Consider the following 23361-nt stretch of genomic DNA (forward strand, 5'->3'; position numbering starts at 1 on the left):
TAGAATAAGAAATATATCTTTCATTCGGATACTGACGGTGCGCAATGTCATGCTCAGTGTCCCAGTGCAGATCATGTGTTTTGGTCGAAGCGCCCCGGAGTCATTCTTTCGATTGCTTTCGTGCTTCAAAATGATGACGAAGAAATGTATTTAGAAGGCAAGGGCCTTCTGATCTGATGGGTAATGGGAGGGAGAGGAGGGGATTAGGTTGTCGTCACAATGTTTGCGCTCCAGTGCACACTCCCAGGGAGAGAGGTAGCTAGGTCTCTCTGCGTTGTTCAATGGGCCGAGTCCATGCTCGTACTATGAGCGAATATGTGCGGGTCGGTGCTTCTAGCGGTGGGGCTGCAGTTCAGGGCAGTCCCATATAGAGTGTTGTATGGTGGGTCGGGTTGACTGCTGGCAGGAAGAAGAGGTTGGGTTCTGAGGGCTGCTCTTGGTCCGGTGGCATTGCCATTTAAGGGGGGGGGGGGGAGGGGGAGGGGGAGGGGGGGGGGTCAACTGTAATGGTAGATCTTGTGATCGCCTTGGCGGATTTAGGATTAAGCCCCCAAGATCAACTTTTCTTTTTTTTTTTCAATGATAAAATTGGTATACATCAGGCAAAAGATGAGATTTTGGTGACATAGCAAATATTGGGTCAACAAAACAGATCTGGGCAACGTTTCAGCCGTCGGATGTACACTGCTCCGTGGGCTACAGTGGAATCTTTGGGGTCATGAACAATGCTATAGTTAGGAAATAACTGTAGTATCTCACAATGCTAGGTGTTGCATACCCCGCGTTTCCTGAGGCAGAAGAGCGTGCGGAGTCATTCGCTCAGTTTCGCTGTATCGGCCTGAAGGCTGCGGCAACCCCACGAAGTGTATACGGTTAAGGATGGTCATGTTGGGGTGAGCTGCTGCGACGATGGTGCGCGGCTTCCTGACGATTGAACAGTCTCAATTTTTGGAAGCAGTGTCTCCAGTAGCTTTTCCAGTCTAGTTAACCACGCATTGCGGGCTACTATTCGTTTGCCTAAGCGTTCGTAAGCGTCCTTGTGGGCTGGTAAGGTGCCACACTTTCCGCACACCTGGCTATAAGGGCAGTGTTTCTGCATGTGCCCTTTACGGTGGCAGCGGTAGCAGATGAGGGTGTGCGGTATGTATGGAGACACCTTGCGCAGTTTGCTGTAATATCGGACAATTCGGGGGAGCTGTGGCGTTTCAAAATGTGATGACGCGCGGTCTTGTTGCTCTTTCATGCATGCGTCTGACTCCGAGAAGCTTCGCTTACTCGCAGCGTACAACTCCTTAGAGGTTGTCGTTGGGGGATCCGGAATCAATGGTGATGACGTCTTTGGCTGTGCCGATGCCGAACGTCTCGCGGGTGTCCATTACGATGGCGTTTCATGCATTGAAACAGAGATGGAAGCCACCTCGCACAAATTGTCGGCATGTCGCTCGCTGTACACTGTGACGGCAATCGCATTCGTTCGATGGTTGGTGTGCGAGCTCGCATGGTCCGCCATGATGGCCGATGGTGCCGTGGTACGGATAAATTTGAGGAGAGTGTCTTTGTTGATCTCAGTTACTGCCCCGTACGGTGAGGGAGCACTACCACCATGCCGTGCCGCATTCGTCCGACGTCCACCCGTCGGGGGTTGGTGGATCTTTTCCCGTACCTGACTGTAGGCCATTCAGGGTCGCTGTTGTGCAAACCGACCGCACTGCCAGTGTCGTCCGAGCTTCGTTCTCGGGTAGAGATTCCTTCCGCGGAGGCATGTAGATTGCCAAGCTCGAGTCGTCTAAAGGTTGTTGCCTGCCGCCGTCGATGGATTCTTTTCAAGCGAGTAGCACGGTTGAGTGAGCGGTGTTCATGGTTTCGCTCATGTTTCTGTATACGTGCAGGTAGCCCTGCTCCTGGCTAAGCCTAACTCAGCGAGCGAAGCCTACACCAGGACGGTCCAGGGCCTAAAAGGCCGAACAAAATTATTTCGCCCTCAAATGGTTTGGGGGGGGGGGGGGGGGGAGGGGGAGGGGGGCGTTCATTAACCGTAGGGGAAGGTCAGGGCGATTAATGGTGCGCGTAGGTGCAAAATGTTCCTATATACCGACTTTAAAAGAACGGAGCGATGAGAAACGCGTTCTCTCGCATCGACGCGCCATCTACCATTCCCTGATTCAGAATGATTCCCTGAACATATGACATACAGTCTAGTCTTAGAGCGCTCACATTATTGAAAATTAAATAATATATCGCAGTTGCCTTACGTCTAGCACCTCAGATTAATAAATGCGCATGATTAAACCACTGGGTTTAGAACACATTAACAGGAATAATCGATTGATTGCTTCGATAGTATTCATCGCACGTCTGATCAAAACATTATTCGGTGGCGCAATTATCCCGTGGAACAAACGGAAAAAAGTTACTGCTTAACGTCTGTTTCGTATGCGAGTTTTTATAATTCCTCCTCATGTAAACATGACAAAAAAAAGAAAAAAAAAGGAGATGAAAGGTTAGCGCATGACGTTTAACCTCGATGAGAAAGGGATTCGAGATGCTCGCTTACAGTGTAGGAGGGCCCCAGTTTTGTCGCTATAGGTTTTTGCGTTTAGTTAGTGGACATGCATGCAGTTTTGACTCGCAACTTCTAAAAACCTGCGCCATCCTGCAGTGTCGGTGGGTCTGGCCAGACTTGCTGCTATGACATGGAAGGAGAGCTCATGCTAACCGCCGACACCATGTATGGAGGCCGACCGTCAAGAATCTTCAGCTACGGTATCCTGCCATTCAACAGCAGGGTTAAAGTAAGTACGATAGTGTAAAATAAATAATATATCACCGTCCCAAAATGGAGTATAATTTGATTTGTAGACTGGCACGCAATAACATTAAAGTTATATCGATATAATGACGACTAACGCAAGTAAAATGCAAAGTGTCCCCCCCCCCCCCCCCACAAAATTAGTTTTTTTTTTTTTTTTTTGCAGAAATAAATTACGCATTGTTTAATGCTCACTCTTAGCCCAAAGGTAGCGCTAGAGGTCCAATCCAGATGCCAAGGTTTCAGCACGAACCGATATCTTAATCAAGAGTTATAAGTGACTTTCTGAAGATTTCAATAGGAAAATGGCAGTTGACGGATCCTCTCGAATACATGGAGCTCTTAGCACCAGAAACCGAAAATGGGCAAAAATGAGCCCCATTTTCCCAATTAAAATTTTCATATAATCACTTATAACGTTTGATTAATATATCGGTTCGCTTTGAAACTTTGGCATCTGATTCGGACCTTTAGCACTACTTTTCAGGGGTGAGCGTTCGCCAATGCGTAAAGTATTTTTGCGGTGAAAAAAAAAAACAAAAAAAATCTGTCAATTGTTTTGGGGGACACCTTGTACAAGACGGTTTTCATTCACAGGTCCCAACTCTGTCCTGGTGGAACGTCGACGCTGTACCCTTCTTCTATTGCTGCCACTGGCAATATGGCAAGGATGACTCCGAATCGTGCCAGAAGTACAAGTACTGGAGGACGTCTCAAGACTGTTCCGCCTATCAGCCTCCTGGCTATGGTAAGTCTTCGCTTTATGGCAGAAGTATAGAAAAAAGGCTTTAGCAGAAAACTATATCACTGTTTCGCCCATCAGTACAATAGAAACTCAGGAAATACTTTCGAAGACAACCATAAGACCGTTGTGCCTATCGACGTTGCGGGTATGGTTTTGGAATGGGGCTCAAAGGAATCATTGGGCAGAAAATCACTATGGCGCAGTGCCTGTGGCCGTTTCCTTCGAGACATGTACCGTTGTCAGCGCGTCTAGCCGACTGACGTCGGCGGATCGCACTAGATAGACCGTCAATGATTCGGCAGTTTTCCACTGCAATCAACGACAGCTTGAGAAGCGCAGAATATGTCCAGAGCATCTCATTATCGCTCAGCAGCCAATGAGGCTGCGGCATCAGTTGTAAAAAACACAAAAGAACCAATCACGAAGCAGTATCATAATAGGCGCGCCCTCCGTTTCTCAAGGTGAATAGTACTAAAATAATACAATCTTTTTTTTTTTAAACACTGTTTTATCCTCTGCTACACTACTTTATTTTCCTTTCTTCTACACTGCGGATTCTTCTCTTTCTTCAGCCGGTCTCTGGTGGTTTAAGAAAATGGTAATGCAGAAATCAACTCTCCAAAACACTAACTAAAAATATATATATTTTTTTGTTGTTTTTTTACGAAACTTGTGTGGGGAATCAGGGTCACGGCTCAGGACGTTCATAGCTGTAGAAAGGCAACAGATAACAGGGCAAGGCTAATAGTATATATTTCTTTCCCTTCGGTTTCCAGCGGCCGTATTTGGAGACCCGCACTTCCTGACGTTTGACGGCGCCAACTACACGTTCAGCGCAAGGGGCGAGTTTGTGCTCGTCCGCGTTGACGACCCCAAGGGGAAACTCGAGATCCAGGGAAGGTTCGAGAGCCCCAAGAGAACGCAACTTGACGGTGAGAATTACTGCAGCGTGCAAATCGGTGTTTATTCTACATTTCCGACAACGGTGTGTTTCGGCAGCTACTTGTACCGCTTGCATACATCCAGATCGTAAAGAGGCCGTAACCAGACGGGGGCTACCATAGATAGAAGTTGTGGATGATCTGGGCTGGTTATTGTCGTAAATTTGACACCCCCCCCCAAAAAAAAACAAAAAAACAAAACAAAAAAACAATGTGACTGCCGTAAAAAAAAAAAGTTAATGCATTTCTTTTTTTTAGCTCGCAAACGATTAGTAAATGTGAACTTTCAGTGGTTAAGATTTTGCTCCAAACTACCATTTGCTTTTATATTTAGAGCTTAATTTCCATTTTTGACGAATACCTTGACACAAGTGCAAATGGCTCGTTTTTCATGACAAAGGCACAATCTCATATTAAAGCGACTAGGGAGGAGATGCGAACACATGTTTAACTCCTACAAAGCATGCAATAGCTTATTAAAGTACGGTTCGAGTGGGCTCCAATAGTAAAGCATACTTCGCTGTTCAACCACAAGCAATCTGCTTTTGTCTGCGTTGATACCGCTACCATTTAGTTATAAAAATAACCGTCAGTGTGCGTAATACCCGTGCCACACGGGCAACTCGAATGCCATTTAAAACGAATGACATTTGAACAATCGGCCAATCAGCGCGCGACACTCCGAGCGTGGGGCGTTCCATGCGCGACAGATCGCGAGCCGATTCGTTGATCACACGAATGTCATTCGTTGTAAATGGCATTCGAGTTGCCCGTGTGGCACGGGTATAAAATACTCCCATTTCCTGTATAGTCACAAGTTTATTTGTTATCAGAACTCAGGAGAATCGTGTGACCAGCGGTTATTTGGTAAGACAAATAACACAACGCTTCTGTGCCGAGAAAACGTTCGTTTATTACAAAAAAAACAAAAAAACAACAACAACAAACAAACACGAAGATGGGAAATAAATTAATACACTGTATCTGAAAAGCTTACGATAACTTTAAAGCAGACACTTCCGGTTGATTGACATGGGCAAGAGAAGTCGTGCAATTGTTTTGAATTCTTGCACCCCAGACACGATCGTGAACGGCACGTATCTGAGCGCGGTTGCCGTGAGGGACAACACGTCGTCGACCGTCGAGATCCACCTGAGGCCCAGCGCTGCCCGCTGGAACTACCAGCTCTACCTGATCGTGGACAGCGAGTTCATCTACTTCTGGGACGAGACCATGCGCATACAGAACTTCAAAGGTGAGCCCGTTTGAATGTGGAATCATGGAAAATTCTCTGAGCGTTTGGAAAAACAAATGTACGTCAAATGCCTCGATACTTCAGATACCTCGAATGATTTCCTGCAACAAAACTGAAAACACGCGTGCATTATGGAAAAAAAAACACGAAAAAACTATGGTATTGTTCAGGAAAAAGCTTTTTCCGAAGAACAGTTTGGCAGTCGCCAAGAAAAACATATCCAAATATTTTCAAAATCTTTCTTTCCAGCGTGTGTTTCCACTATAACACACTTTAGTTCTTTTCAGAACGAGACAAGAAGTATATCGCTTTTTCTAAATAAAGTAATGTTTGGAGACACGTCAATTATTAGGAGCTTTGTCTGAGAGCAAGAGTATTTTCATGCGCTCCCTGATTGCCACATACGATACAAAACCTAGAACTATATCCGACATAACTATTTTAGCACAGTTGGTTTCACGTTGCTTCGATGTCTCTTTCACCAGGAGTGACCATCTACCAGCCTACTGGTTACTACAACATGTCCAAGATCGTGGCCATGTTTGATTCTGGAGCGGGAGTCGAGGTCCTTGTAAACAACGAGCAGCTCACCCTCAACGTTTTCTTACCGATCGAATTCATAGTGAGTGGACGCTCAGAACAACATCCTGCGCCGCGTACACACGCGGACACTGAAGCGTATTTCAAATGTGCATCGTGTGGACGACGAACGTGGCGCAAACACCCCAGGTGCAATACACTGGCCACTTTGAAATCCCGATGGATAACGCGATCGTGGCATAATTTTTATCTCAGTTTCTATTGCTTGACTTCTTTTTTAGAGCGCAGCTTTACGACGACGACGTGAAACCCAGAAACGGGTTTCGCGGCGTCGGCGTAACCGCATTATTAAATTTAGCAGGAGACTGGTGTTGAGGTCACGTGACATCAATTTTCCCGCTAAATTTAGCGGGGGAAAATGACGTCACATGACTTTGTATCACGTCATTTATAAACAAATTCAGTTTTTCTGCTAGATTTAGCGGAAAAACTGACGTCACGTGACCTCAAAACCAATCTGAATTGTACGGAGGAGGAGAAGGAACATACCCTCCCCTCCTCCTCCTCAAGAGCTGCGCTCTAATTTCGCGTTACAGAGATTTGTAAACGTCTTTCATTTTCTTTCTCTCTCCCTCCCTGAAATTAACAGTAGAAGTTTTGATGGCTTCTTCTAGTTCTTGCATAAATTTCGTGAAATAATATTCATATAACAATTACGGAAAAGGTTTAGATCGGAAGTTACATATCTTTCTTTAAAAGTTTTTTTATTATTATTTTTTGTTTTTTTTAGTAGTGAAAACGAGAAAAAGAATAATGGCGAGATGATCGACAAATATCATCTGCTTTCTTTGAGGTTCTTCAATCCGCTGTTCAGTCTTTATTAAAAAAATGTCGATTCTACGATTGACATAATTTCATAACCTCAGCTACTCCAGGGATCTAGGATAACCTAAAGGATTAATCATTATACCATGTAAGATTTGAATATCATTCTTATAAAGAGAACGCCTGATCTCTTTAAACTTAATAACAAAACATCCGATACCTGCTTGTTCTATGGCGTAGTCCAAAATGAGTTTCTTCCAAAATATCACAAAACCTTTAAAAAGAAAAAAAAGAAACAACGTCGAGTACTGCACACATCAAACATTTAGCGGGTGCACCGAGTTTGGCGCCGAGAATTGCGATTTTCAAGGTTTGAAAGTCATTTCAACTTAATACAAATATTTGCCTTCAAAACGCTCATGAACGAAAAATGTTTTTACGCAGAATATCACGAGGGGCTTACTGGGATTCTGGGACAGGCGCGTGGAAAATGATTTGATGCCACCTGTCGGAAACTCCTACACCCCTACCACGGCCTCTTTCGAGCAAATCTACAATCAGTTTGGAAACCTGTGTAAGTACAAGTAGCTTGCAGTCATCAAATCGCGTTAGCCTTTTTGCTGTTTGAGAATTCCGAATAAACCGGACGGTTTATTCACGTGCGCTATCAGCTGAAGGGCATAAAAAATGTCTAACTGTCGAGACCGGTTATAACGAAGTCGGATGTAACGAAATAGCGGCTACAGCGAAGCGATCAAGATTTCCCATTCCCTTTTTCACTTTTTTATAACCGAAGTCGGTTATAACGAAATAGCGGAAGTAGCGAAGGGATTTCCGATTCCCGTTGACTTAATTATAACCGGTTTCGACATATATTATGATGCCGCAAGTTGAATTATAAAAAAAAAAAAAATAAAGTCGGTGACAGGTTAAGAATCCGGTAAGAGCCCCGTCTCCATCACGCGCTTGTTATTTTCCGCCTGATTCGTCTGCACATGCGAGGAATTGTTATAAAAGGCTGGAAGTTTGCGCTGGAGGTGGAGCATCTACTTTATTCTTAACTTGTCATCGACTAGTTTTATTTAAACATCTCATTCTGTCGTTTAACCGCCGCCAAATCTATGTTACCAATTTATCACCCCGATATAAGCATGTTTAATTAACCTAGCTCTCGACAGCATGTGTTCTGTGATCTCTTTGTCCCATATAATATAATGATATCACTCTATTCATTTTTAACAATCAGCAAGGTGCAACTTTATCAACATCTCTGTCCATAAAATGAAAGACATTCACCTTGTTAAATTGTGAGCAGAGAGATCACTGTTTCACTCCGGCTTCCAGGGCGTCTAAACGAGTCGAGCGCCTTGTTCAACCACGATGCCATTGGCTACAAGTTTGGACACTACGACGACCAGTCCTTCAAACCTTACCTCGAAGACCCGCCGCGAATACCACAGAACTTCACGTACAGACCGCAGGACGTCGCGGACGTGAGTATAGACCTTGAGTTGTCATGCCAGTTAAGCTTTAGCAGCTCACATGGCAAACTCGCAATACAAATGTTCATAATTTACTTGAAATTCACTCGCTTTAAATAAACAAGTTATACTAATTCCTGCTGACAATTACGTTTCCATGAAGCAAGCTTCAGGAAAGATAACAAACAAATGCTTGTTTGAATTTTTTTTTTTCTTTCTTTGCTAACTGTTTTATGTAAAAGATTTTTGACTGTATGGAATAAATATTTAGTGCAACAGACGAAACCTGGTCACAAGCGTAACCAGAAGTGTCTTTGAAAGCAGGTGGCGCCGAGAGAGCAGCGCAATGACAAAGCAAATTTCGTTGCATAGTATATAGTGTTTAGATCAAATGGCAAAACGTCTACCCTTACACTTCTGTGTTACGATGGGCTTGCGTCAGTCGGTTCTTGTAGTAGAATTATACAAGAGACTGGCACTATCAATAGAGAAATGGAGAGGAATAGACAGTGCTGCCCAGTTTCCTACAAACACTACATATGCTCTCATTGGCCGCTAGCTGACAAGGGAGTGTGTGCATGTGCGGGGCTACACTTTAGAATGGTTAGCTAACATCTGAATTGCGATTCTTCTTTTACATTTCCAGACTTGCTCGTCATCCAAAGCTTGCATCTTCGACTTTATCGTCACAGGGAATAAGCACTACGCCGCGACCACCAAAGCCAACGAAGCAGCTGTCCAGTCAACACGCAAGGAAGTCAGCGAGGAAGGTAGGTTTAGCTATCGCCTTACCGAACTAAAAGAAGCAATGTATACGTGTGCAGAATCTTTTTTTTTTTCTTTTTAAGGTGAAAGTTTTACTTTTTAAGTAAAAGTGCCCTCAATTTCTTTTTATTACTTTTGCACGTTTGAATTTAAAACAAGTGGCGGTTACGTGAATAAATGCGATCCTTAGAGCTCTTTGTTAGCCTGGTAAAAGTTTAGAAAACAAAACGCCGGGTATGAGACAAGTTCCGAGCATTATTATCACTCCACAGTCAATCGGGCCCCGGCATTAGCTGACGCTGAGAAACCATTATTTCGGAACAAATCATGAAGATAATAACGTTGCTTATCTTAAACTGTTTGTGAATACATGGAACAATAATCGCCTGGGCGCTGCCATCTTTGTTTGCAGGGCTGTGGAAGGCGTCCTGAGCGTGCGCAATAGCTCTCTTCCACGAAGTATGAGATGCCGCGCACGCGTCCATAGCCCAGTGACTCAGCGTTTTGCGCCTGGGTGTTAAGCGCTGCAAAAGGCTTATCCGCTCTCTCTAGCGCAAACTGAAACGCGGTAGCGCCAGTGTGCGAATAGCTCCCAACCGCTTCCTGTTATTCGCGGTATCTGCGAAATCAAATATATACGCGCTTTCATCAGGAAATGGCCTTTTATATAGCACTGTCAGACTTAATTCACTCTTATGATAAAATAATGACAAGTAAAAATCACGAAATATACGTGAACGGGAAGTGTGCTGTGGGTACCCAATAGACGGCGCCACTGAGTTTGTTGCCAAACAAAAAAGGGGCGAATACGGCCAGCAACTTTAAGTGTTCCAAAATGCGCCTTCGGCACATAGGAACGCAGGGAGAGGCACCCAATCAAAGGACAACATAGATAACGCGTAAGGAATTCACGATGATGAGGCAGCCAAGCGCGCGCTGTGGTTGATTGTGGTCGGGGGTAAACAAAGGCACGTGGACGGATTTGGCAGTAAACAAAAGCACGAGGTGCGCAGAGAGCAAACGAACCTGCACGCCGTATTTCCGAACTACAGGGGCCCCAAGCCGCCTGCTGCGATCGGTCAGCGGTGCGGACCTGGCCAATCACAGCAAGCGGCGATGTCCCGGTCCCACAGTGTAAACTAACCCCCCCCCCCTAAAAAAAATATATATATAGGGTGGCTAAAGTCGCCAGGCTCGATCTAAAATGGACCGTAAAAATCGACGCCTGCCCGTAGCCCCTCAAACTTTTCGTCAAAGGTGTATTTCATAGGTCGGTTTTTTCTTGTAGAATTACAAAGCGTAGTTCTCTTTCTGTAAAAAATAAGGCCAAGAAACTTGCCTGGGTCAACGGCGGGAGGCGACGCAGACGACCAAGTCAAGGTGCGGGGTGTGTTTGACACTCCTATTGATAGATGGCGCTACCTCCTTGTTTCCGTCAGAGTTCTGGTTTCGGTTTGCTTTCAATGAAATATCGAAAGTGCCCGCGTCGACCGTGGTTTATTGACACCAACATAATCGGTTTTGTAATCTACCTTTGGCGTGAAAATAAATGCAGACAATGATAGAAAAACTTCAAGTAACAAAAATAAAAGAAAACGCGGTTGCATAACGACAACGCTGACGGCGCTCTTGCTGCCGGCGGATTTCGTCTGCGTGTCGTCTGCTTTCTTTCGCTGGTCGGTTGCATCCTCGGACGCTGCTTCCGAGACCTTTTTTTTGTTTTGTTTGGCCGCGGTTGGTGGAGAGACAGCCACCATGCGTCACTTTGGATGCTATTTACACCGCATGCACTTTTGAGACACGGGAGGCTGCCAAAGCAAGCTCCAGATAAACAGCAATTAATGGCTCTGAAAAGAGCCTGTCAGTAGGAGCCCGCGGTTTTCGCGGTTGTCAAAGCCGCTGGTCATATGTGCAAAATGGATAAATATGTGATCTTCAGTTCTCGTTGTCTTCAGTCCACATGTCCACCTCGAACTTGGAGGCACTTGTGCAGTCTTCGCTCATAATTCCTGAAGGCTGCCTCCCGCATGTTGTCCGTGATCGCATCGAAGGCGGATATAATCCGCTCTTTTAGTTCCGTCATCGAGCGTACGCGAACTGCGTAGACCTGGGCTTTCACAAAACCCCAAACAAAAAAATCACAAATTGTCAGGTCAGGGGACCGTGGGGGCCAGGGCATTGTCGGTGACCCTCGACCCATCCAGTTGCCGGGAAAGGTTCTGTCAAGCCAGTCTCTCACTGCGGTGGCGTAATGCGGTGGTGCTCCGTCTTGCTGGAAGATGCACACCTCCCTTTGCATGTGCGAAGCTTCCAGCTCCGGCAAGACGTCCTGTTCGAGCATGCGAAGGTAGGCGTCGCCGGTGACCGTGCCCTCAAAAAAGAATGGACCGACAACGCCTTCCCTCCAAAGTCCACACCATACTACGACCTTTGGTGACTGGATAGCCTCTTCAATGATCCAGTGGGGGTTCGTCTCGGACCAGCAGCGGGTGTTTTGCTTGTTCACGTGCCCATCCAGATGAAAAATAGCTTCGTCCGGGAAAAGCAGAAACGGAAGGTGGTTCCTGTTTGTGGAGATGCGCCCAAGTTCGTCCACGCAGAACTGCTTTCGCCGTTCATAGTCATCTGGCTGCAGCTCGAACAGAACCTGTGGCTTGTACGGATACATTTGTCGGCGGATCACCATCCAGACGAAACTTTTACTGATGCCAAGTTGTCTTGCGACTTGCCGCACGGACAGGCGTGGGTTCAATGCAAATGCCGCAAGCACGGCGTGTCGTTTGTTCTGCTGTGGCGACCTCTCTTCAAGTACTCGCAGCCTGGTCTGCACAGTGTTTTCCGTGTTGAATCGGTGCACCCAGCGCAGGACAGTCCGACGGGTGGGCGGACGCCTGCGAAAAGTGGCTCGAAACTTCGATCTCACTTGCCTCATACTCCTGGTTTCTGTAAACCAAAGGACTACTTTTGCCCTCTCTTCGACGGTCAGGTGACGCATTGTGGCTGTTTTCTCCCCAACCACGACAGAAAAGGTCTCGGAAGCAGCGTCCGAGGATGCAACCGACCAGCGAAAGAAAGCAGACGACACGCAGACGAAATCCGCCGGCAGCAAGAGCGCCGTCAGCGTTGTCGTTATGCAACCGCGTTTTCTTTTATTTTTGTTACTTGAAGTTTTTCTATCATTGTCTGCATTTATTTTCACGCCAAAGGTAGATTACAAAACCGATTATGTTGGTGTCAATAAACCACGGTCGACGCGGGCACTTTCGATATTTCATTGAAAGCAAACCGAAACCAGAACTCTGACGGAAACAAGGAGGTAGCGCCATCTATCAATAGGAGTGTCAAACACACCCCGCACCTTGACTTGGTCGTCTGCGTCGCCTCCCGCCGTTGACCCAGGCAAGTTTCTTGGCCTTATTTTTTACAGAAAGAGAACTACGCTTTGTAATTCTACAAGAAAAAACCGACCTATGAAATACACCTTTGACGAAAAGTTTGAGGGGCTACGGGCAGGCGTCGATTTTTACGGTCCATTTTAGATCGAGCCTGGCGACTTTAGCCACCCTATATATATATATATATATATATATATATATATATATATATATATATATATATATATATATATATATATATATATATATATTGCACATAATTGCGTACACAGTTGCGATCGTTGGCACTTCCTGATGTTCGTTGAAATATGTTATTTCAAAGGATAAAGATAAGGAGCCCTAAATAGCGTATCGTTTGTTCATCATTATAAACCACTTTTTGTCACCCCAATCGTGCTCCTGAGCATACCATGCCAACTTTTGTACCAACCTGTCACACAACGATTGTTTTCCGACTGTTCCTTCATTTAATGGCATTTCAGTGGAACTGAACTCGAATCTCCATGGTAGCCGATCCACCTCCTTTGAACTTTAAAGAATCTGGAGCAGTAGAAACTAAACAAATTACAAAGATAAAAAAAAAAAAAATAATAAAAAAAAAGTCGTTTACACTTGCCGTGTATTTGGAGACTTGACAACGATAGTGGATTTTCCTGCCTGCCTGCTCGCTCGTTGTGCTGCATTATTCAGCTCCCTTACCGCTCATTCACACTGGAAGCGGATCCGCATTCGCAAAGCGGTTGCCGAACGCGGTTATACAAAGATCCAGTACAATTGCACACGCACTTGATGACATCAAGTGCGCGTGCAATTGTACTGGATCTTTATACAACCGCGTTCGCAACCGCTTTGTGCACGCGGATCCGCTTCCAGAGTGAATGAGCGGTAAGTTCGTCTGCGGTGCACATTGCGTGAGCGGGCAGGTTTCGCTAATGCCGAGGTTGCGGCCGCCGACAATGTAGATGCTTGAGGCGCCGCCATGTTCGTCGGCGTCGAGAGGAGCAGAAGCAGCAGAACGCGCGCCACAGTGTTCCTTTTATCGGCGCGGGGCCCGCGGCGCCATACGGTAGCGTTGACGCGCGTCAGCCAATGGGAGCCTCGTTCCTTGAAACTACGACGCGCGCTAGCCAATGGGAGCCCATCCATCAAATCGCTGCTAAACGACAGGCTGATAACGCCGGTTCGCTCCATGGGACAGTGAATGATTTCGCACTAAAAGTAGTCTGCGCTGCGACATTGAGCATGGTGAAGCAACCTGCTCAGTGCCATAGCGCAGGCATTTGTTTTTTTTATAAACACATTATCCATTTATTCATTTGCCAATATCCCAAGCTAGATCGTAGCGATTGGCTCTCTCAACTGCTTTGCGGGAAAGGGGGCGCTCCAGGTTTCTCAAGTGCACGCAGCTTAGCTGTCTAGATAAATGCACCGATCGGTTGGGACCGCCTCTAGCATTCGTAAAATTGTTTTCTACTACACAATTAATGTATGTGTGTTGTACATCCTTTTTATTGCAGTGATTCGCTGCCCCGCACTGGACAAACCGGCCAACGGACGCAAGAGCGAAATCCGGAACTTCGTGGGGCGCACCGTTCGCTTCTCGTGCAACGACGGCTACCGCCTGGTGGGGCACGAGGTCCGCCAGTGCAAGGAGTACGGACTCTGGTCCTGGGGTATCGACGTCACTTGCATCAGTGAGTGGATTTAATGGCTCTATCTAGAATTTCCACATTACATTCAACCACAATTATTTAATTATTGAGTACTAATACTTCCAGTCCCATTCGGAACTCTAAGGTGCTTACAAAGGTCTAATGATAAAACACTGCTTGGTGGTGCAGCTTACATAAATATTGGAATGAACATAATTGTACACAGATGAATCTACATATATGAACCATAACACAATACACAATGTGCAAATTTAAAAGAAACAATAAAAAGTACAAAGAATATGCAGTGGGCCAATGTTACAATATTACAGTAAGCCAATGGAATTCTACACAGGTCATGTGAGATAAAGGTCTAAGGAGTTTGCAAATGAATCGACAGACTTGAAGTGAACAAAGGTGTCAGACAAACAATTCCATTCAGACAGTACCCGCAAAAAAAAAAAAAAAAAAAAGAAAGTGTTAAAAGAAGTTGCAAACAAAGCTTTTGTACTTTGTTTTCTTTAAAGTCCGAGCGCTACCAAGACTACGAGCCAATGAGGCCAATCAAGTTTCTCGGGAAGCTCGATAACGGCATTGGGTGTACTATCGCGATCTGATTTAATAAAGTGTGAAGAGTGCGTCATGACATTGCATTTTTAGATGAAACATAGCCTAGGCAGTAATGATGAATATATAATATGCAAGGTTTTCTACCTCATTACCTATATCGCGAGACATGAACAAATAAAATAACGGACAAGATGACGCTCATAATGGAACAGCACGAATTTTACAGGGACAGAGGAAGGAACTGGACTGGTCAGTACTCGTCCTGTCCAGTCCTTCCTCTATCCCTGTAAAGTTCGCGCTGTTTCCATTAGGAATACATACCGACTCACCCAGCTATCCTGTTTGCTAAGATGACGTGGTTTTCTTGGGAATAAACCCAGCTGCATTTAAGATTTTGTGTCGTCTTGCAAGTTCTTTGATGTGTCCATGTCTTAGGGTTTAGCTAGGTTACGTTTCCTAACCAACTCACCTGCATGCTCTCGTTTCTCGAGATTTTCAAACCGGTTACATCTTCCTAACCACAAATGCTACATTCAAATGTTGCAGGAGGTTTTAGTGTAGGGCGTCCATGCTTGGAACTGGGACTTCCTTAAACTTAACTGATTCACGCCCATCGGAAGTGAGGCTCAATAGTGGTCACCAAAGGATAAGATCCTCATCTTTCAATGTCAAGCAAGTTCAATGTTGTTGCTGAGGCATTCTTGCTCCTTGCAGGCAACGCGAGCTACGCGAGGAAGATTGTGGGCATCACGCTGGGCATCCTGCTGCCCATCAGCATCATCTTTTGCCTCGTCTTCTTCTGTTTCTTCAAGAGGAACCGGCACAAGAAGAGCCACTACACCGGCTCCAACGGAGAGTGAGTCTAGCACTAGTGAATAATCCAACTGTAAAAGGGACTTCCACAATCAGATTTCACATTATTGTGTTCTTTTGAGAAAAAGAATCGACACAGATCTGCAACATTCTCCTAAAATGATGCTGAATTCTCGAGTCCAATGCCTTCGGCTTTGCACAGAAAACTCATAAATAAGCACATTCGGGCCCAGGGCTTTCCTACGAAATAATCCCTTGCCCTTGCTGAAAGCTTCGGATATTTCATAAACTAATTCTGCCAACTTTTCTTTTTTTTTACTTAGCAGCACTAAATGTTTTCTAATTACTGACACTCTTTACCTTCACATCAGAGTGGAATCGCACCATAAAAAACGGGCAGTTGCAAAATGGCCGACGTGTGTGATCAAATCGAAAAGACCGGTGGTAATTCACCAGCTGTTCAGAGTTACAGCGAAAACATTTTGCATACTTTTTTTTATCATCTTTTTTTTTTTTTTTTTTTTTTATTTCGTGATGATTAACAGCAGCCGATTAGACAGCTCGATTGGCTCCAGTTTTCCGTTCAAGTGGCTCTTTATAAAATGCGGTACTCTGAAAAAGTTCAGCAGCTCTAGATTTGCAAAGGTTCTTGTATTCTAGCTATAGACGCTTTCAGCGAGTCAGTTACTCGAGCTGCCACCAGTCGGCGCGCCCTTCGCGCGCTTTCCGGGTCGCCATAGCCGACCTTCAGTTTTGCGCCGTTGCTCCGCGTTGTGCGCTGCACAGGCCACTGCCGGAGCTTCGTTTTCGTGTCTTTTACGTTCCGCGTTGAAATCTTGTATTTTATTTAGGTCTTCTCGATATTTACGACTTTCATTTAATCATTTGATATTTATATTTCGACATAGCTCTTGTACTTTCTTATTTATGGAATGGAATCGGACAGCGAATGAATCGACGATACAAGATTATGAGGCTTCAATGACCGTAAGATCATGGCATTCTTACGTTTCTGTCGCTAATAAAGGCAGCCAACACTATTGCGACATATGTAAATTGATACTGGCGCAGTAAGGCTATCACAGTCGTGCTTCTCGCTGCATGTGCGCGCTCGTTTCCGTGAAGCCGACCAGCATGTAAGCGATTTAGCGTGCGACGAGACGAGCGATGGAGATTTCTCACTGTCGCCCGTCGCATCGCTCGGTTTTGGGATTTCTAGAAAACGTCGCTCACCGTCTTGGTCGCTTGCTCCGTCGCTTCCATGCGGTTTGCCTCGTCGCGCGACTGACTGAGCGACAGCGAAGCGGGTCGCCGTCGCTTGTCTGGTCGCTCGCCAAATCGCTTACATGCGGTTTATACTCAATTAATTTCGATGCACACAGCGTTGAACCATTGGCGCCTCGATATTAAGTATAAACCGCATGCAAGCGATTCGGCGAGCAACGAGACAAGCGACGGTGACCAGCTTCGCTGTCACTCGGGCAGTCGCGCGACGAGGCAGACCGCATGGAAACAACGGGAGAAAGCGACCAAGACGGTGAGCGACGTTTTCTAGAAACCCAAAAAACCGAGCGACGCAACAGGCGACAGTGAGAAATCTTCGTCGCTGACTCTCGTCGTTGTCGCCGTCGCTCGTCTCGTCGCACGCTAAATCGCTTACATGCGGGTCGGCTTTACGGAAATAAGCGCGCACATGCAGCGAGAAGCACGACTAAATAGCCTTACTGCGTCAGTTTAAATTTGCATATGTCGCAATGGTGTTGACTGCCTTTATTAGCGAGAAAAACGTTAGATTGGGATGAACTTACATGGTCTCTGAAGCCATAATCGTGTATCGTCGATCCGTTAGCTGTCCGATTCCATTTCATAAATAAGAAAATACAAGAGCTACGTTGAAATATAGATATCAAATGATTAAATGAAAGCCAGAAATATTGAAAAGACCTAAAGAAAACACGCGATTTCAACGCGGAACGTAAAAGAACGCGAAAACAAAGCTCCGGTAGTGGCCGGTGCAGCACACAACGCGGAGGAACGGCGGGAAACTGAAGGGCGGTTATGGCGGCCAGGTCACGTGACGTCAAGATGGCGGCGCCCATAAAATGTTGCCTGAAAGGGTCTATAAATGTGGGTGCTGAAATGAACTGTGGACAGGCAGAGGGAGTGCTAAAACAAGAAACAACCGCAACATCGGAGAGTTGGGGACTTAGAAGTGCTGCTTTTAAAGGTACCACTGTTTTCATTACAATTAACTAAGAGTAAAAATGTCTTTTTTTCTCCTCGAGTTTCAGCAAGTTCAAGGAGAGGAAGGCCACGACGTACCATGCCCCGGAGAAAGTGAGCGAGACCGCGGCATAACGGCACTTTCGTCGGCATTTCCCGATCGCCCGTTCAAGAGCACTGGAGCCCCACCCTTCCACTAAGCGACACACTGTACATAGAGTAGATACAGCGCACGATTTCCCTTAAATGAAGGTATGAAAACCTGCGCAGCAGAAGCTAGCTCGATGCTATTTGAGACATCACTGCCCCATTGACCAGACCTCAAAAGCATATTCCGTGATGCACCTTCACCTTTTTTTTTGCTATCTGCTACTATTTCATTGTTTCATACATATCTCACCTTTATGCCTAATAAACAAATGTCACTTTTACGTAATCTTGAAAATTATAACCTACACTTTTGATAAATCGTTTTGTTTAGCTTCTTTGCAGTCTGTAAGCACATTCACTTTTTTTTTTTACTTTGTTAGCAAGCTTTTGAGAACTGGCTTTGGCGTGCTACTACTAGGGTGCCTACATGTTTCCGGTGCGGCGGACGCATGTAGGCACCCTAGCTACTACCGTTTAAAAGAAATGGCGAAAAGGTATGTTTAACGACAAGTTAAGATTACTCCTTAAAACACAAGATTGTGGACAATCATGCTGCAGCTACTGTACAGTCAGAATTTGGCAGGAGCAGCTTTCATAAGGGGATGAGTACAAACACAGTAAAGCAGTGACTGTCTCCTTTTGGGCTGCCCCAGCTATTGTTGAAAGATCGAGAAATGAAGTTCCCCAAGTGCAGCATTTTCAAACTTTTTTTGAGGATGGCTTTATGCCCACAAAAGTTATTCAAACAGTAATAGGCATCGAAAGGATTGCGTTAAGTTATGCACCTGTTCTGCATTCATACTATTCCTTTATACTCTGCTTTTAACTTCCAAAGGGGCATATCATCCTTTATTTCTAATGCTTTGCTCCGATGCCATTCGGGCTAATTATCCGACAAGATGGTTCTTAATCTGCCATGAACCGTCTTTACACGAAACACCTCCGACGCGGGTGTTGTTTTTTTCTCCCTTCTGAAGTCATATTTCCAGTGTCATTGTTTTAACAATAAAAGTGCTAGATGAAGAAATGCCCAAACGCTCCAGTAATATATATGTTTATCGTCACCAATGCATCGGTCCCCTCGTCGCAATTGCGGGGGACCGTCACAACAGCAGGTGCCAAACCTTATAGAGACGGCTATGGCCAAGTGCTTTAAAAGACTGCCAGAGAAAATGTACATATAAAAAAGATACTTTTTATTTGACAGCGGCGTCGCTTCGAGACGTCCAGTGTGTGTCCAACATAAGAGACATGTCAAGTGTTCTTGTGGTGTTCTTCTAATAAAAAAATCTGGTTCTAAAAATTTTTTATTGGGTATTCCAAAAATTTTTTGACGACAGGGAACACCTGCGTGCCCCGAATACCTGAAAACGTCCCAACAGCGTATTCGGGAAAGCTTGCGAACTCAGTCCACGGGCCAATTTCGGCACTCTAATTGGCACGTTTTCATGGACGTCACGTCGCCTGGTTTATGAAAGGAGAGGAGCAGGAGGGGGTTCGGGGGCTTAGTTAACACGGTTGTGATTCACGCGCTATCCTCCCAGATTTCGTTAACGCATGTCGGATAATAAATCCGAGAGCAGGCTAGATGCTAGCGCGTAAATCACCGAGGCGTGTTTATGTGAGCCTCGCCCGTCCTCCCCCACGTCTCTCCACCCTCATGAAGAAGGCGACGCGACGTCCATGAAGACGCGCCAATCAGAGTGCCGAAAATGGCCTGTTAACTGACTTTGCAAGGTTTTTCGAATACTCGTCCCAGTGACATAAGGAAACAAGATATAAAGTCTGGTTCCCGAAGGAAAAAAAAAAGCTCAAGGTACACCTAAGCACTTCTCATGAGTTGTGAATGCAAAACCATGAATGCCGCTCGTCCGCTCCCTTTTTCGTCTGCTGCGTGCTTTTCGTCGCTGGGCACGCTGACCTTGAACGCTCCGTGTTAACAGCGTTCTGATGGACACGCAGCGCCATGGGGTGAGCGGTCGCGGCCAATGGGAGACGCGTCGACGCGCGCCAGCCAATGGAACTGAAGGCGAAATCCATCAGCTTTACTTTGCTTCTATTGGGATCGGGGAAACTAGGTGCCATTTTCGCGCTTCAAACTGATGACGTCAGCTCGCTCCATGGGACAGTTAATGCTTTCGCATTAAAAAAAGCAGCCTTGTGGACAGTTCAGTGCAGGTGGTGTACCGGGTCAATACAAAATAAAGCTGCACACGAAGCGCGATCAAAACAAAACTGTATTTCAAGTCCCAGAAGTCGCAAAGTTCTTGGGAAGCATGCAACGTCAGTGGGGGCGTTTTGCGGCCTCCGCTACCTGCCTTTCTGCAACAAGGGCAGGTAGCCGGAAGTCTCCTCTCCACTACGTAGCCTCACAACGCATTCAAGGGCACTCCACGAGTGTTCGAAAGCATCGCCCTTCTTTCACGTCACGGGCCAGGTACAAAATACAACTCTGTTGCAGGTGAAAGGGATACTGAACCGAAATGTCGAGCTCACAAAACTAGGCTGGACCGGTAGGCGGGACGCTGCAAAACCCAAAAGCACTCGTACAGCAATATCTCTAACGGATCGCCATATTTTTTGGAAAATAAGTGCGCGAATCAGCATGGCCGACGAGCCCGACCAGACAAGTTACGTTACGATTCTCATTCCCTCTTCTCGCTTCATCCCGTCGAGCTGGTGAACCGAAGCGAGGAGGAGAGAAGCGAGGCCGCTTCCTTTCATTCTCAACTGTTCCAGGAAAATCATAACGTCATGGCCCTCGCTTGATTGCGCCCTTCTTTTTGAAAAGTATGGCCATCCGTTTGAGATATCGACGTATGAATGATGTTTTGGAGTTCGTAGCGTCCCGTTCAACGCTTCTGCAACCTTATTTTGCGGAATCCAAATTTCGGTTCAGTATATCCCTTTAAGAAAAAACGGACAAGCTCCCCTTGCAAAGCCCTGCTCTCTTTACACACTAGGACAGCGAATGCTTGAAAGGAGGGGAGAGAGAACTCGCTCCTTCGATGTTCGCTCTGCTAAAGTGGGAACGGTGAAGGGCTTTGTGGGAGGAGCGTGTCCCACTACCCACAACAGTAGCTAGTGTCCAAACAAAATCGCAAGGATGGCTCCCGCAAGGGTAGTGGAAATTGCAAAGACTTCTCAGCTTCTGGGGGCCACCGTCTGCAATCTGGTTTGGTGTGGGTAAGAAGGTTTTTTGCTGTGAAACTTGGTTATTTCTTATTCAAGAATTTTTCGGTTTTTCCCAATCTTCATAGAAATGGCTCGAGGGCTACTTCTCCGGGTTTATCGGTATATGCCAAACAGATGGAACCCCGATTAGCCTAGTGGTGCAAATGACTTACAAACCTAGGATTGAGTGTTCTCATTTCATAAAGGACGAGCATCAGTGCCATCGTCCTGCAATACTAGACGGGGCGACGTCGGACATAGCTCTAGGGGTGTCCTCGACTTTTGTCAAACCTCGATTTTCGACGTTAAACCTCAAGGTTTGACTGGTTTGCCGAACCTTCGACCTTTCACTAAAGTTCGAAGAAGTTTGACTTATGGACAGTGTTGCCCGGCTTCTAGACAAATATTTCGAATTTTGGGAAACAAATAAAGTAGTAGTTTAGAATGTAGTTTATTTTATATTTCATAAAATGGTTACCAATGATGACACCATATAAAAAAGAAAATATGCGCTTTTAATGCTTTCGTTAGTAATGTGAACCAGTGATGTCAATATACCCAACAAATATTGCACCTTTCCTCTGCCAGATGGAGTCAACTGTTTTTTTCTTGGGTTGCCAAAGGCATGGTAGCGCTTTTTTTGGACGAGGACAAAAGAAAGACAAGACAGACACGAGCGCTGACTGCAACTATTTAATCAACATGGAAATGATTTGGAAATGGAAATTGGTCTCGGGTTGCCTTTGGCAACCCAAGACCAATACCAACTAGCCCAACATACAGCTTTGATAAAACTGTTTTTTCTTTTTTTCATTTTCGCACATGCACACAAACGTTTAACTTCAGTCGCACCTTTGTTGAACATCACGTTAAAGTTAAAAAAAAGTCTAACTTCATCAAACTCGAACCTCGGCAGGTTCAAGACATCCCTACATTGCACCTGATGTTTCCTCCTCACCTAAATACAAAGAAAAAAATAAAGGAAGCACTGCGCCAAACATTCATAATGCTAGTATAACTCTTAGAAATAGACGGAAGTGATCTCACTAACTCAAGAAAGTGGCTTTATAATCAAAAAAAGTAATATATATACAGTATATAAACGGTGTTTCTTAAGAAACATCTGCTAGCAACATATAAATAAATTACTTAATCCCAGGGTATTGAACCGAACTCAAACCGTGAACCGAAAACTGGAAAAAACTGTTATTTTCGCGCAAACCGGAGTCAACCCAGAACGAAATAATTTTTCTCGCTCTGGAGAGGAACCGATATGTTTTCCATGCGGTTTTCGGTTCATACGCAAACTCAGGTTGCGTGAAAAGTGCGTGGCGAAAAACACAGTAACCTGAAAAGTAAACCAAAAAATGAAAGAAGAAATATTTTTGAGCAAACCGGAGTTGAATTGGACCGAAATAATTGTTTTTTTTTTCGTTCCTGGGCAAAACTGGTCAATACTTTTTGCGGTATTTTGCTCATGTGGGAAGTCAAAAAGCGCCAAAAATTGGTAGCGGAAAGCTCTGTAACGCTCCAGTATCAGGTTCTCACATAACGTTCGTCTTCATAATTTATAAAGTTTGTCTCAAAAACTTAAACGAAATGAGCACAGTAACTATAAATTCTACGGGATTTCTGGTCTTATGTATTTCTTTAACTAATGCTCACATTCGTCCGAACCTTTTCTCGGGGACCGGAAATGACTTATCAAAGATAATACAACACTAGGACATACCCCAATCGTATGTCAGCAAAGGTGATTAATTATTAAGCCTGTTTGGTGGCAAAACGGTGAGTTGGGCTAGTTCGCTTTTGATCTCGGACTAAATGCAAAAAAAAGGACAGAGAGAGATATGGACACCACGCCTAGTGTTGTCTATACCTCTCTTTGTCCTTGTTTTTTCATCTTTTTTTTTTTTTTGGCATTCAGTTTAAGCTCTGCTTGGTGTTTTTGTCCTCAATTTCGTAGAGCTGCGTGCAATTTACTTTAAACGACTTGATTTCATTGTACAACTGATCGGACAAG

At 45.2% G+C, this 23361-nt stretch overlaps 1 protein-coding gene across 5 annotated transcripts in view; it reads left to right on the top strand.

The window, feature by feature from the left end:
- LOC8033240 (protein mesh) overlaps window positions 1–19471 on the top strand; it is a 46736-nt gene extending 27265 nt beyond the window's left edge. For 3 of the 5 annotated variants that reach the window (XM_029970862.3, XM_040210787.2, XM_040501064.2), the window contains exons 11-21: window positions 2660–2792; window positions 3407–3557; window positions 4331–4486; window positions 5574–5750; window positions 6236–6372; window positions 7560–7689; window positions 8460–8608; window positions 9243–9366; window positions 14274–14450; window positions 15693–15834; window positions 18077–19471. In XM_029970862.3, the coding sequence (XP_029826722.2) occupies window positions 2660–2792; window positions 3407–3557; window positions 4331–4486; window positions 5574–5750; window positions 6236–6372; window positions 7560–7689; window positions 8460–8608; window positions 9243–9366; window positions 14274–14450; window positions 15693–15834; window positions 18077–18149 (1549 nt within the window). In that variant the 3' untranslated portion in view covers window positions 18150–19471. The remainder of the gene's footprint in view (window positions 1–2659; window positions 2793–3406; window positions 3558–4330; window positions 4487–5573; window positions 5751–6235; window positions 6373–7559; window positions 7690–8459; window positions 8609–9242; window positions 9367–14273; window positions 14451–15692; window positions 15835–18076) is intronic. The other 2 variants (XM_040210788.3, XM_040501065.2) reach the window with 1 other exon arrangement.
- Window positions 19472–23361: the final 3890 nt, after the last annotated feature.

The sequence above is a fragment of the Ixodes scapularis genome, unplaced genomic scaffold (genome assembly GCF_016920785.2).
Source record: "Ixodes scapularis isolate PalLabHiFi unplaced genomic scaffold, ASM1692078v2 PGA_scaffold13__105_contigs__length_92229423, whole genome shotgun sequence".
Lineage (NCBI taxonomy): Eukaryota > Metazoa > Arthropoda > Arachnida > Ixodida > Ixodidae > Ixodes > Ixodes scapularis.